Source organism: Pseudonaja textilis, chromosome 6 (genome assembly GCF_049901715.1).
Source record: "Pseudonaja textilis isolate UNSWEBS1 chromosome 6, rPseTex1.2, whole genome shotgun sequence".
In the NCBI taxonomy this organism is placed as follows: Eukaryota; Metazoa; Chordata; class Lepidosauria; order Squamata; family Elapidae; genus Pseudonaja; species Pseudonaja textilis.
The window spans coordinates 22,278,039-22,292,190 of record NC_141995.1 but is presented as its reverse complement, the minus strand read 5'-3'; the positions used below and the strand labels follow the sequence as shown (position 1 = coordinate 22,292,190).

The 14,152-nt window shown below is 34.0% G+C and overlaps 1 protein-coding gene across 4 annotated transcripts in view; it reads right to left on the bottom strand.

The window, feature by feature from the left end:
* The window catches only part of FBXW7 (F-box and WD repeat domain containing 7), a 121,190-nt gene that overhangs the window by 22,401 nt on the left and 84,637 nt on the right, over positions 1 to 14,152 (bottom strand). For 3 of the 4 annotated variants that reach the window (XM_026698147.2, XM_087936035.1, XM_026698149.2), the window contains 3 exons: positions 8,545 to 8,627; positions 5,369 to 5,510; positions 848 to 982 (listed from right to left, as the gene is read on the bottom strand). In XM_026698147.2, the coding sequence (XP_026553932.1) occupies positions 848 to 982; positions 5,369 to 5,510; positions 8,545 to 8,627 (360 nt within the window). Of the gene's footprint in view, positions 1 to 847; positions 983 to 5,368; positions 5,511 to 8,544; positions 8,628 to 11,254; positions 11,584 to 14,152 lie in introns of those variants that run through there. The other variant, XM_026698148.2, reaches the window with a different exon arrangement.

Sequence of the window (14,152 nt, the reverse complement as noted above, 5' to 3'; positions counted from 1 at the left end):
TGGTCACATGGTCAAAATTTAGACTCTTGGCAACTGGCATATATTTACAATGGTTGCAGCATCCCAGTCATTTTGCAACCTTCCTAGCCAGCTTCTGACGAGCAAAATCAAGGGAGAAGTTAGATTTGCTTAATGACTATATGATTCACTTAACACCTGCAGTGATTTGCTTAACAACTGTGGCAAGCCAGTCATAAAATCTCACTTAACAACCTCCTTGGTTAAGAACTGAAATTCTGGTCCCAAATGAGGTTGTAAATTGAGGACTACCTGTGTGCAAGTCGTATTAGTTACTAGTAGGCTTGTGAATTCAAGGTGCTAACTGTTATCTAACATGCCCTGCATGATATAGAAGCAGGACTGGTTGTATCCTTATGTCTGCCCATTTGATAATACCCAACAAATTCAGCATGTTTTGGGTCTCATCTATTAAACAGTGTCAGCTCATGAAGTTTGCTGTCTCTGTCATTGTATATGCCCTCTGGAACATTTCCTTCAACATCTACACAAACCCAATTTTATCTGCCTTTAATAATCTAAATTATTTTAAATTAGTTGTAAAGCTTCAAAAAACTACCAAAAAGACCATAACAAAACAACCTGGGACATATAGTAAGTTAGTCAATGAAATAAAGTCATTGGTCTTGCTAGTACTTTTATTTAAACTAAGAACTACATTATTAAATCATAGCAGTTTTCACCTTCCAAATTTTTTTTAACACCAATTAACAGTATTATGCTGAAAATATTGAGGACTGTAATTAGTGAGGAAATGCTTAAAGGTGGAAAATGACAGATTATATAGTCAAACAGTACCCAGAGCCCAATATTAAATAAGGATCCTCACCTCTTTGGGGAGCAAGGAAATGAAATCTCTTTGAAACTGGGGTTCGATCACTTGCATCATATGCTTCACTTGAGTAGGTTCACAACTATCAATCAATTCATCTAAGGCAAGCAACTTCTCCGGTCCACTCCAGCTCTGAGAGATACAAAATTGCATTTACTTTTCATGCTATTGTTTCAATAAACTATACTTAGAAAATCTTTATAACATTTGGAAACTGTTATAATGAACTGTTGAAGTTAAAAAAAATATTTATTCATATTTTATTTAATCATTTAAATTCACTGGTCACCTATCTCCAGTGGAATTAGGGTGGAGTACAATTAATAAACCCCAAAACAGCAAGAAATATTAAATCAACAGACATGCTAGACTGAAATTGCTAACAAATCGCACAATATAAAACAGAAATATCAAAAATCAACCCCAGGTTGGGACTAGAGCCAGATTTTCAAGGCTTTCTGGAACCCTAAGAAATATTACTTAAATTACTAAAAACTAACAGGTACATTTAAGAGAACCAGTTTGGTACAGTGGTTAAGGAATAAGGCAGGCCAAAAAACAGGAGTCCATAGTTCTAGTCCCATCTTAAGCACAAAGCCAGATGATGACATTGGGCCAGTCAGTCTCTCTTAGCCCTGAGAAGAAGGCAAAGGCAAGCTACTTCTGAAATCTTGCCAAGAAAACTGCAGGAACTTGTCCAGATAGACACCAGAGTCAACACTGACTCGAAAGCACAAACGTAATAGTTATAGTTAGCAGAATGTAAGAAAAAACAGATGTGCAGTTATATAATTTAAAAAATAAATAAATAAAAAGAAAACAGATTAAAATGAGTTTTTAGCAGTTATTTGCTGATAACCATGTGATCAAAGCTATACTCCTTTGTATTTTTGTATGATATCAACACAGATAACGAAGTGACCACCATTTTGACTTTTTTGAGAGCTACCCCCTAAATGTGGGTTAGACAGCATTACAATCAGATGGATTTGTAACTGGCTGACAAACCGCACTCATCATGTAATCCTTAATGGAACTGCATGTATATGGAGAGAAGCACGCAGTGGGGTATGGTACACAAGTTTCTGTCTTAGGCCTAGTCTTCAACACCTTCATAAACCATTTAGATGAGGGGATAGAAGGGGAACTCATCAAATTTGCAAACGATACCAAGCTGGCAGGAACAGCCAACATTTTAGAACGGGGGGTCAAACTCAAAGCCTGGGGGCCGGATCTGGTCCATGGGGTGCTCTGATCTGGCCCACAGATCCACCCTTGAAACAGCAAAGGACTGGCCTGTGATGCACCTGCCAGCGAAAATGGAGCTTGGGAAGACCGTGGCCAGCTCTCCTGAGCTCCATTTTTATGGCAGAGGGTTTCAGGAAGCCATCGCAGCCAGAAACGGAGCTTGGGAGCCTGTTTTCACTGGCAGAGTGCTCAGACCACCAGATGTGAACCCGACACAAGTAATGTTGAGCTGCCCATGCCCACCCTCACCCTCCAAGGTCAAATACAACCCTGATGCAGCCCTCAATGAAATCAAGTTTAACATTCCTGCTTTAGAAGATAGGCTCAAGATCCAGAAGAATCTTGATAGACTCGAACACTGGGCCCTACAATTCAATGGTGAGAAAAGTATGGTTTATGACTTAGACAAGAAAAAAACAAATGTCCAGGTATAGAATAGGTGGTACCCAGCTGAATAGCAGTAACTGTGAGAGGGATCTAGAAATCCTGGTGAAAAAACCTGGTGAAAAACCAGGTTTTTTCCTGGTGAAAAAACCTTAAATATGAGCAAGCAGTGTGCTACAGCTGCCAAAGCCAACAAAGTCCTAGGCTGTATCAACAGAGGGATAGAATCAAGATCATGTGAAGTATTAGTACCACTTTATAATGCTTTGTAAGGCCACACTTGGAATACTGCATCCAGTTTTGGTCACCATGATATAAAAAAGATGTTGATATTCTGGAATGCAGAAAAGAACAATCAGGATAATTAGGGGACTGGATGTTAAAATTTATGAAGAATGGTTACAGGAACTGGATATATCTAATCTAACTAGGGCTGATTTGATAGCACTCTTCCAATATCTAAGGGGCTATCACAAAGAAGAGTGGGTCATCCTATTTGCCAAAGCATCTGAAGGCAGGATAAGAAGTAATAGATGGAAATTTATCAGGGGGAAATCCAATCTAAAACTCAGGAGCAATTTCCTGACAACAACAACAATTACTCAGTGAAATGGCTTGCCTCCAAAAGTTGAAGTTTTTAAGAAGAGACTAGATACTATACCATTTGTCCAAAATGGTATAGTGTCTCCTGCTTGAGCAGGGGATTGGACTAGAAGACCTCCAAGGTCCCTTGCAACTTTTTTTTTCTTTTCTGTTATCAATTCCTGGAGTTAGTTAGCAAGGAAAAACGCCATATATTCAATCTTTAAAATGTACTTCATTAAACATGAATCTGCAAATTATACTTATAAGCATAGATTACTATATTGTATTATGATTCAACAATCAAAAAGTATGATTTGAGATTCTGAATACGTAATTTGCTCACTGACTGCAAATAAGGTCATTCTTAAATGGACACAGAAAATAATTTCATGTTATTTAAATCCCTGATGGTTAAGTACTTTATATGCTTGTTTTGACTGTATGAAAATTCTGCTGACAATTAGCTGTCAAAATATCTGAACATGCAAGATATTACTGAAATTTCCTTATAATTAAATATATATTAATGATGGAATCAGCTCGTCCCATCTTTACTCTAAAATAGGATTAACAATTAATAATCCTATTTAAAGTCTGCCACAATAAATCACTTTCGCTTCATGATTACCGAATTCTCTAATGTTCATTAAAGATGAACAATTATGCTTCTTTTGTATTATGGGAATTCTCTATACATTTTATAAATATCAAATATGCTTTTGCCAAATCTGACTCTGTCAGTTAGTTCTGAACATCTCAGAAATGCTGGAGAGTTCCTCAATTTAAGCACCCAGGTTGCATTATATTCTGCTCACCCTAGAGATATATCTAGCAGATGTATGTTTTTCGGTATTTCTTCTTTGTTATATACCAGCCAGAACCTCGTGACACTTCACCTTTTAAAAAAATATATTTCAAGAGAGTTGCATTAAGATGAGATTTTTTGGAAGCAGAAATCCTACATGGAACATTTTCCAACATATTTAGGGAATCGAACGTTGCATGCAATTTTAATAATATGCATTTTTGTTCTTGAATAATATTCATGTTCATTGTTTGACTGTATATTTTTGAAAAGTATTTTGGAATTATATAATTCTTTTTCAAGAAATATTAATTTTGTTACTATTATTCACTCATTTTATAACAATTCAATGTAGCCTAATAAGGATGGTTGAATTTTAGAGCTTTTTAGGTTTCATGCTAGTAAATAGCTAATATGGTATATTACATACTGAACTAATATTTTTAAATATTCAATGGCAGTAACTACTGTATATTCAACTACACTAAAAAATGGAATTACAACATGCTAATTTCTATGGATGTTATTGCATTTAATCTTTAAAACCAGTACTATACATAATGTACTATATGAAGTACTATATGAAGTGGTTTATTTATTTTTTAATATATGAAGTATTTCAAATTAGAAATAATCTTTTGTTTTAATTTATAATTAAGATCTATAAAACTATCTTTTTTAATTATGTGCCATCAAGTCGGGGTTAATTCATAGCAACCACCTAAGATAGATTTTCTCCATGACTATCTGTGTCTAACCTAATTTTTCAATAGTGCAACCATCACTAATGTAATTAAGTCCATCCACCTTGTTTTATACTTGGTACTGTGTCTTTAAACGTATTTAATTAATTTAATACATCCATACAGGATCAATTAAATAATGTGTACTGCATTATAATTTAATGTTTGACATTGAAATTTAATAAAAATAATCAAAGAGGCATGGTGGCTCAATGGCTTTAAAGATGCTGGAGAAGCTCTATGCTCTAGCGGTTCAAGTCCTATTACTGCATGACGGAGTGAGCTCCCATCACTTGCCTCAACTCCTGCCATGCTAGCATTTCGATAGTATATAAATGCAGTGGGAAGATAAAAGTACTTGGTGTTTCAACACATGTTCTCCAATGCAGTGTGATGTCACGCTGGCCACATGACTACAAAAATATCTTCAGGCAGAACTGACTCAATGGCCTAGAAACGGAGGTGAGCACTGTCCCCTAAAGTCAGGTACAACTAGCAGACAAAACACACAGGTTTAAAAGGTTTTAAAACCTTTTGTAAATGTTACCTTTGCTTTATTATAATAAAAGGGCTGGGGAAAAAGAAAAAGAGCAGGCTACACACAACACATAATTATTCATTTTCATTATTTCAAAAGAAGAGTAGAGAGAGAAAAGTGGTGTAACTTTATAGTGAAACGTTCTAAATTTGTTCTAATAATAAAAGGGTATTCTGAATTATTACAATTAGCTAGTTAAAGAAACTTATTATTACCTGAAACATTTTCAGCCATTCCTGAAGCCCAGTTGGTGGCTGGATAGATGTAATGCGACGCCGTTGCTGTCCTTGCCCATTGGCTGCTCTCAGATCTCCAAATGTAGTTGGTGTTGCTGAACAAGGCACAAGCCCAGTAGTGCTATGGCAGGAAGAATAATTCATTCAGATTCCAGAAATATTTATTTCTATTAAATATAACATTTCCTTTAGCAAGCTCAATTCTAATTATTTAAGCAAATTTCATTATTATTACCCATCTCCTTTACAAATTCAGTGTTTTGATATTTTATAAGGCTAGGAAACTTCCAAAAAGGCTATATTTAAACCCTATAAAATTAAGAAAATGTGAGTCATGTTTAGCTTAATTTATTGAAGAAGGGATGCTATCCAAAAAGAGTAACGAGAAATCTGAAGTATTACTTTAGATGTTTCAAAGGGCTTACATTGATTCACTAGTATTTTTGAGCTTCAGTTACGTAATCAAATTACTTTAAATCTCACAATCCCTGGTGTTAATATACCAGTTTATAGTCATCTGGGCATTGCAAGGTAATATGCTGAATCTTAGCCATAAAACCTCAACATGAATTCATGAGGAAAGTACAAACAAAAATAGAGCAAAAACACAGCCACTGGGAATTAAAAGGAGCAGCACTATACATAGGAAACTTGATTTTTCATAAATGAAACTAATATACCCCCCTCCAGATGCACATTGAAAAGCAATAAAACATTTGAAAATGTGTCAGGAAAAATTAGTATGTCCAGTTATCATGGAATGATGACTGTCACTGAAAACAGAGTAGTAAAGACAGTAAGGAGTAAAATATCCTAGTTGAGCATTTTAGAGCTTAAAGTATGCTTGGAAAGACCGAGGACTGGCAAAACGTAGAAGCATAATGTACAAATATTTTATTGCACTTTTACTTGTGAATAATTAATGTGCAAGTGGTACTGTGGCCGTTCGTTGATAATATCATTATGTAACTGGACCACTGACTAATTCAACTTTTCCTTTTTCCTTCTCCCCTGTATAGCTAGCCAAATCTGTTCTGGATTGTCCAGAAAATATAATTTTAGAATTATCTTTATATAAATATTATATTAATCAAAAATAAAAATAAAATTTTAATCATCTTCCAGAATAAAAGTACAGATAGTCCTCAACTTAGGACAAGTGAGCCGAAAATTTCTGTTAAGTGAGAGTTTTGCCCCATTTTATGACCTTGTCTCAGTTGTTAATTGAACCATTGCAACTGATAAGTTAGTAAACTCAGTTGTTAAGTGAATCTGGCTTCCCCCATTGACTTTGCTTGTCAGGAGGTTGCAAAAGGTGATCACATGACCTTGGGACAGCATAAATATGAACCAGTTCCCAAGTATCTGAATTTTGATCATGGGGATGCTGCAAAGGTTGTAACTGTGAAAACAGTGATAAATCACATTTTTCAGTGTCATTGTAACTTTGAATGGTCACTAAATGAACTCTTATAAGTTGAGGATTACGTATATTAAAAATTAGAGCTGGAAAAATATTCAAGTTTTAAAATAAATTTAACCTCTATAGTCTGTTGTTGATTACAAGCATATTTCATATGGATTTGCCTTTGAACAGACTGAATTATGAAAAATACTTAGCAAAATGTCTGAATAGCAATAATTATGAAATTCAAAGCTTGAATTCAGAGTTTTTCTAATCCATGCATTTATTGCTAGCATACATTTGAATACTTAGCTGCTGACTTATTTGCTTCTCAGATCTTCTGAGACTCAATTACTATAGCGCTAAATATTTGAAAAACATTTATGTAGGAATACTAAAATGTATTTAAAAGAAAAATGGAGCTATGGTTTTCTATTTTCAAGTATTTTCAGTTAGGAGGACTTCAGGAAGTAGGACTACGAAAAAAACTTCTGCTTCAAAAACTACAGTTAGGGAGACCAGAAGTCAAAAACACTCCAACTGAAAGCAAAATTAGGAGCTAATGTCTAATAAGGGCATTACAAATTAAATTATTAAATTTTTCATAGATTTAAATCATAGATTTAGATTTCATAAATTTTCTCTTAAGATTATAATAAGAATTCATTTATATTAACTATGGTATTATTTTCATTTGTCTAATAAAAATTCAAATAGTATTTGATTTCATGGATACAGGTTACTAAATGATATGAAATCAATTCCAAATATTCCATCCGTAATTCAAATCCAAAAACTAACATTGCCTCATAGTAACATTGTCTTCAAAAATGCATTGTTTTATAGGAATATCTATACTATTCCACCCCCACCAAAAACCCGCCAGAAATAATTAGAACCAATTAGACTAGAATGAAGGAGTTCTCATATTTTTAATGTTAACTTCAGTCTCAAAGTAAGTCCAGAGTCACACTTTTGTACACTGGGCAGTAATGCAAATATTTATCAAATTTATCTGCTGCCCATCCTGCACTTCAGGAAACTCTGAGCATGATAGATGATTTTTTTTTATTTCTTAAGAGTTAGCAGTGCCGAAAACATAATTGTGAATAACATATACATGAATGTATTTCAATTCATGAAGAATTTAGAAAAGAATTTATATTTAAATAATAAATAGTCTGTTAAAGCAAGTTTTTACAGTGATGCAGATTTGTACATGACAAAATGCAGCAGAGCTGTATTTAGTTGTTATGGCAACCAGTTAGTAGTAAAGCTGAACTGAATGCACTGATACTGAAATTCCTGGCCAAAAGAAATTAAAGGGTTGATAAACTGACAAGGCTGGCTCATGATGAATGTATGTTGCTTTAATTTATAAATGGAACTCAACTCTGGTACGGTTATAATTCAATGAGTCAGGAAATATCATGCTGTTGCATGCAAGAATATTATGATTAGCATCAAGATATATTGTCAATTCTATATTCCAAATAATCCAGTAAACTGTTAAGTGTCCTGACCTGCATGTCTCCATGCAAAGAGTCTGCACGGAGACAGTGTTATTAAAGACTTGTAACCCATTATTTCTAATTCAGAATTAAAATATTTCTGTAGTTAGCATTTAAATGTCAAATTTCGGTCCTTTGCAGAGAACGGAATTTTGGTTTGAGTATAAACATGAAATAGGTGCCTGGACAGCATATGATAAAATATTTGAAACAGATGACAGTTTATTACACCAAATTACCTTGTATATTCTGAGACTTTACAGGGTTTCTTTCCCAGTGAGAAAGAACGGACCTCCGAGCCATGGTCTAACTTTCTTTTCATCTGTAAAATGGGACAAGAGAAAAGATGTTAGCTTACTACCTTAAGGTAGAACTGTAATGAATAGTTTATATTACTTAAAAAAAACACCTTTTTATTAACCCCTTAGTCCCTTTGAATGACTACACTGATTTATAGTTAAAAAAATACAACTGAAATAATTAATTTTTGTCCAATAATTGGACAACAGTCCAACAACCTTCTCTGCATAGTTATTAGGCTTCCAGAATATTTGCTATATTTATTTCTACAAGCTTATACATTATAATTTGTCTTCTATAATCTGGTTACATAGGTTTACAAGTACTAGCTTTTTAAATTGCTCAGAATGAAAAAATGCATAAAAATAAAAAGGGAGATTAAGATGAGAACCATATTGCCTCCATTGCCTTTAATAACTTTCTGAAAAGGATTAAAATATGCTTATTCTTCCAGACCTTGGAATGGGATAGTTATGGAAGTCTTATAGTTTTGTTTTAGTTTTTCAATCAGCTGTGTTCTTTCATATTTGTTTTTTTCTATTTCTTTTTAATTATAAGTTGTTCAGAGTTGAGAAATCAGGTGGCCTACAACTGAATGAATAAATATATAAAAAGGTCCTTATATAATTATTTGAGAAACATTTTATGAAAAGGAATCAAGAACATTAATTCCTTTTCTATGAGATGCTCCTTGCATTTCTCACCCCTTTTGACAGATTTAATAAAACTATTCTTTACTAATGAGAATAATGAGAGAGAGTGTGAATGTATGAAGATTTGAGTCCAACTTCCAGAGATTTTTTTTTAAAGGTTTTGTTTTAAAAGTACATCTAACTGAAAAAGAAAATATACCCAGTAATCAATATATTGAGTCAAACAAATTATTAAATGTTAATATGGTCAGTGGTTTTTAGAAACTTCTAGGCAAGCAATTGAAATTAAAACTGTATGCTTTATAACATATAGTTTCATTACTGTATGAAATTGCTTAGAACAGGTTTATTAAAATCTATTTATAACACAAACTTTTCAAATTTGACCAATGCAGCCATAACTTGCTACACTGGCAAAGTAACATAGCATACATGTTTGAGCAGAATGATAAACATAGAATTTAACAAATTTTATTATTGTACATTTTTTAACACAATAAATGTTTTAAATAATTTCTATCATACCAATACTTATTTTCATATTGGTTTTGGTAATGCCCAAGGTACACTGCCTTTCAAAGCAAATTATGTTTTTCCCCTATTAAATGGATATACATTGAGCTGGTGGTACTGGTGCTTTGGTAACAAAATTTTGATAACAAAAATACAGTAAAATTTTCCAAGGCTTTAAAGTGTACTTATGGGCTTCCACCCAATGTATTACATTTTATTTTGGACAACATTGCTCTGCATATTCATTTCACTTTCTCAGCATTGAAGCTGTTCTTATAGTTAAGCTATCTGTGCGGCTCATATGGAGCAGAACTCCGCATGTTACCAAACAAAACTAAAAACCAAAATGAGAAAACAATCTCCTTTTACAAGCATGCCTCTTCTTTAAAACAAGACACAGAATAACAGAAATCATATTTTTAGCCCTGTGCAGGAGAATATGGAAACCACTGAAAAAGGATTCCTCATATTACTATCTCTCAACCCCAAATTAACATTAACATGTTTATTCAGGAAAAATGTTTTCAATCTTTAATTTGATTTTCCTACGGGATAGGCATGATTAAAAAATGGCGTTCACAGAAAAAAAATACCATTCTTCAGGCAAATTTTGGGAGTCAAGAGGTGTAACATAAACTCCCCCATTAAACACAACTTCATTGTTTTAGAAGTACAGGATATATTCAAAACAGTTTCTATAGTTGTCAAAGAACGTTATCAAAGTCTTATTTTCTCAATATTTGTATTATAAACTTTTTCTATCCCTATTTAATCTAGACTGTGAAATATGCAGTAGCTCTGCAATGCACACTGTATTAAAAAAAGATCGTAATAAATTATCATACATCATTTAAAGAAGTTTATTGCCTTTAGAATAATTTAGTGCAGAGCTACTACATTATGTAAAACATAATAATTACTCATGAAAACATTTGAATCTTATATTAAAATATTATGTAGTATTAGCATTATTATTTGAAAGAACAGATCCTGTAGCCTGTTTTCTGCACTGCTACTGGGCATGCACCAGGCACATCTTTAAAATTCCTCCCTGATGCAAATATATATAGAAACATAAGAATTATTTGTTTCAAGGGCAGCAGCATTAATAAAATAAAAATACTTTTGGGAAGACAATATGCAAAAGAGAATACGGAGGGAAGGTCTACTTTAAAAAAAAAAAGCTTGAAGTGCTGAGCTGAATGTGAAGACCCATTTCAGTCGAAGGTAAATAATCTTTTCCTGGTTTCTCATGCCGATTTTAAAATAAAAGCATTTCGCATCTCACGGAGCCTCTTCGCTGTTTGCCTTCATCCAGCACACAGAATTTTAAGCATCCAGCCACCCACTAAGAGGAGGAGGGAGGGAAAACCACGGAGATACTGCAGCCATCTACAATGATAGGGATTTTTCCTCCCTTCTTCCTCTTCTCCCTAACATACAGAATAATAATGCCTCTTTCGAAAGCGCGCGAGTTACTTACTTTGTAAAAAATCATTTTTAAAGTGCCGTAGAAGCCCATGTTGTCGGTATTTTTCCCCTTTAGAGATTCTGTGCCCCCAAGTATCCGGCTGCTTGGTAGTCGTTGGCAATATAAACCTTTTTCAGGTAGATATGTCACAGATTCTAATGTGGACATGCTCGGACACGTCAGAAAAGGAAGACCGGGCAACGGAACCAGCAGCCAAACTCCACTGCGAACGAGAAGGAAGCTCGCGATCCAACAGCTTCGCCCGGCACACATACATACGTACGCAGGGGCTTGTCGGAGAAGAACTTGAGGGAATAATGAGATCGGGAGGGAAGATTATTGGAGGAGCCTTTGCCCAGTCAAAGCCTTGACTGAACGGATTCCTCCCTCAGCGGCGCAGGGAGATCGGATTACATCTTCCCTCACGCTGAGAATGGTGCAGTCCAAGTTTCAGCAATGCAGACTGCACATCAATTACATGGTGCTCCGTTCCAAGGAGCCTGTGAGCATACAGCATGGGAAGGACTTCGGCAGGAAATTAAAGCAGCCCCATGCCTTGCTCACATTGGCCACTGGGACTGGGGAAACACGGAAACTCTGTCGTGCCGAGGCCAATAATTTATCTCCCTCGTTTTAGGCAGGCAGAAGAGTACCGGCTAATTCTAAATTGCCAGCTGCAGCAAACAAGTTATTTTTTTTCCCATTACAAGTGTAGTGTGGCCCTCAGGCAAGCTGACTGCACCTTTAAGCCAAACCTAATGGATACAGAAAATGCTATAATAATCTGACATAAGCATTCCTTTTAGCAATCTCATTTCTTATCTGAGAAAAAAAAAACTCATGACATTGGAATATTTAACATTCAGTCCAATCTTACTAAGCATCATCTACCAGGAAGTTACAAATATTAAGCTGCAATTTCAAAATGAGATCATCTAATTCACCTTAAAAGTGGCACACTGAAAAGGTTTTCTAATTGCTTTTTGGATAAAACTAAACTGAAAAATATTTACTCCGTGACTTTCCATGGTAACTTGCTTCCATCACACTTTTTTTAAAGTGTGTTTTTAAATCTGTATTCTTTTAAGATATGCTAACTGTAGCCTTTATTCAGAAAGTATGAAATTAAAAACAAAAAAAGAGCATTACTTAGAAATGTAACTGTGTCCATTACTTAGAAATGTAACTGTTTCACCATTAGATATCCCACAGTACCCTATTAAGGAGGGACATTCAAAGGGAAGGCTTGCATATCCTATCAGGAAACAAGTAGTGCCCTGTTCCCTTTGATTAGTTCCTACTATTAGTAAATACAGCTCACTAATAAAAGGAAGAAAAGGAACTAATTCTTTTATAAAAAAAATATGTATCAACTCCAAGCAAAACACAATTGGAAGCTCTTGATTTCTTACATTGGTTTTGTTTAAGAGAACAAATCAACATCACTTCTTCAGATAACACTAAGCAATCATGGACAAAGCCATGGTCATTGCTACAAAGCACTAACCAGATTTATCGAAACACAACAGTTCAACATCTATAAAAGGAGAATCATTTCTACTGCAGGGAGATAAAAGCAGTACAACATTATACAGTATGTTCTAGATGCACAAACATAAAACTATCAGCAGAAGTTTGCTAAATCAAGTAGAACTATCACATATTCTGAACATGATGCTTTCTCTACTGTTAATATCTGCAGTATGGCACTTGTGTGGAAGGTATGTTCATAAGTTTCTACAGATGGCATCTTTGCCATTTAACACAGTGTACTTTCCCTCCCTTGTACTGTAGCATAAAATATTAAGAAAATGCCTTAAATATTTTAAAATACTACTTAATTTGCCTACAGTCTATTATTTACTTCAACAAAATTCCCTTAGAGTAATTCATTACGCTAAAAATGGTTATTGGGTTTTTTTTTTAGTGTGCATAGAATATGTGAGTTTCTAATTTATTATCTATTAGTAAGCAACTCCACACACCATGATTGTTGTGATACATTTGCACCATTCTGCTGATTCATATCATAAGCAATGTAAGAATTATACACGTATATATAAGTCATCGACTTATAACAGTTTGTTTAGTGACCATTCAAACTTACAATAGCACTTAAATAAGTGACTTGTAATTATTTTCCCATTTATGACCATTGCAGCATCCAACAATCATGTGAAGAAAATTCAGATGTTTGGCAACTGACTTATATTTATGACTGTTGCATTGTCCCAGGTTCATGTGAATACCTTTTGAAACTTTCTTACAAACAAAGTCAATGGAGACTTTGCTTAACAACTGTGTTACTAACTTAAGAACAGCAATGATTCGCTTAACAACTTAACATTTATGTAGCATAGTTTAATGGACTTCCCTGTTTCATTTTATTATGACAAATTCTCCAAAATACCAGTAGGTAATATTCAGGAAAAAGCTGGTATTAAATAAGACAATAACATTTAAATTTACAGGAAATTAGGCTGTTGTCTCATAGTAAGGGAAGGAAGAAATGAAAGTTATTTAACAACTTAACAACTTTCCAGTAATAGTAATAAATAAATCATGCATAAACTGGAATCAAGTGAAGATGAAGGAATCAAGAATACTCTGAGCTGTTAGAGAAGGCAATCAGCTCCCTCAAGCTGCAACCTAAGTAAGTGCAGATTATGAGCAATTATTTTAAATAGTTACAAGAATAATTTTTAAAATTTAAAGTTAGCAAATATAAAGACTAAATTGTTAAATTATAAAAATTATATCCTTATTATGAAGAGGAGGAGGAGGAGGAGGAAAACTTATTAGGAAGCCAAAATTCAAAATTGAGGAACTAATATTGAGTTCTACTCTATAATTTCTTCAGTACCAGTATCCTATAATAAAATAGTTCTATTTATCCATTTATGTTGGTAT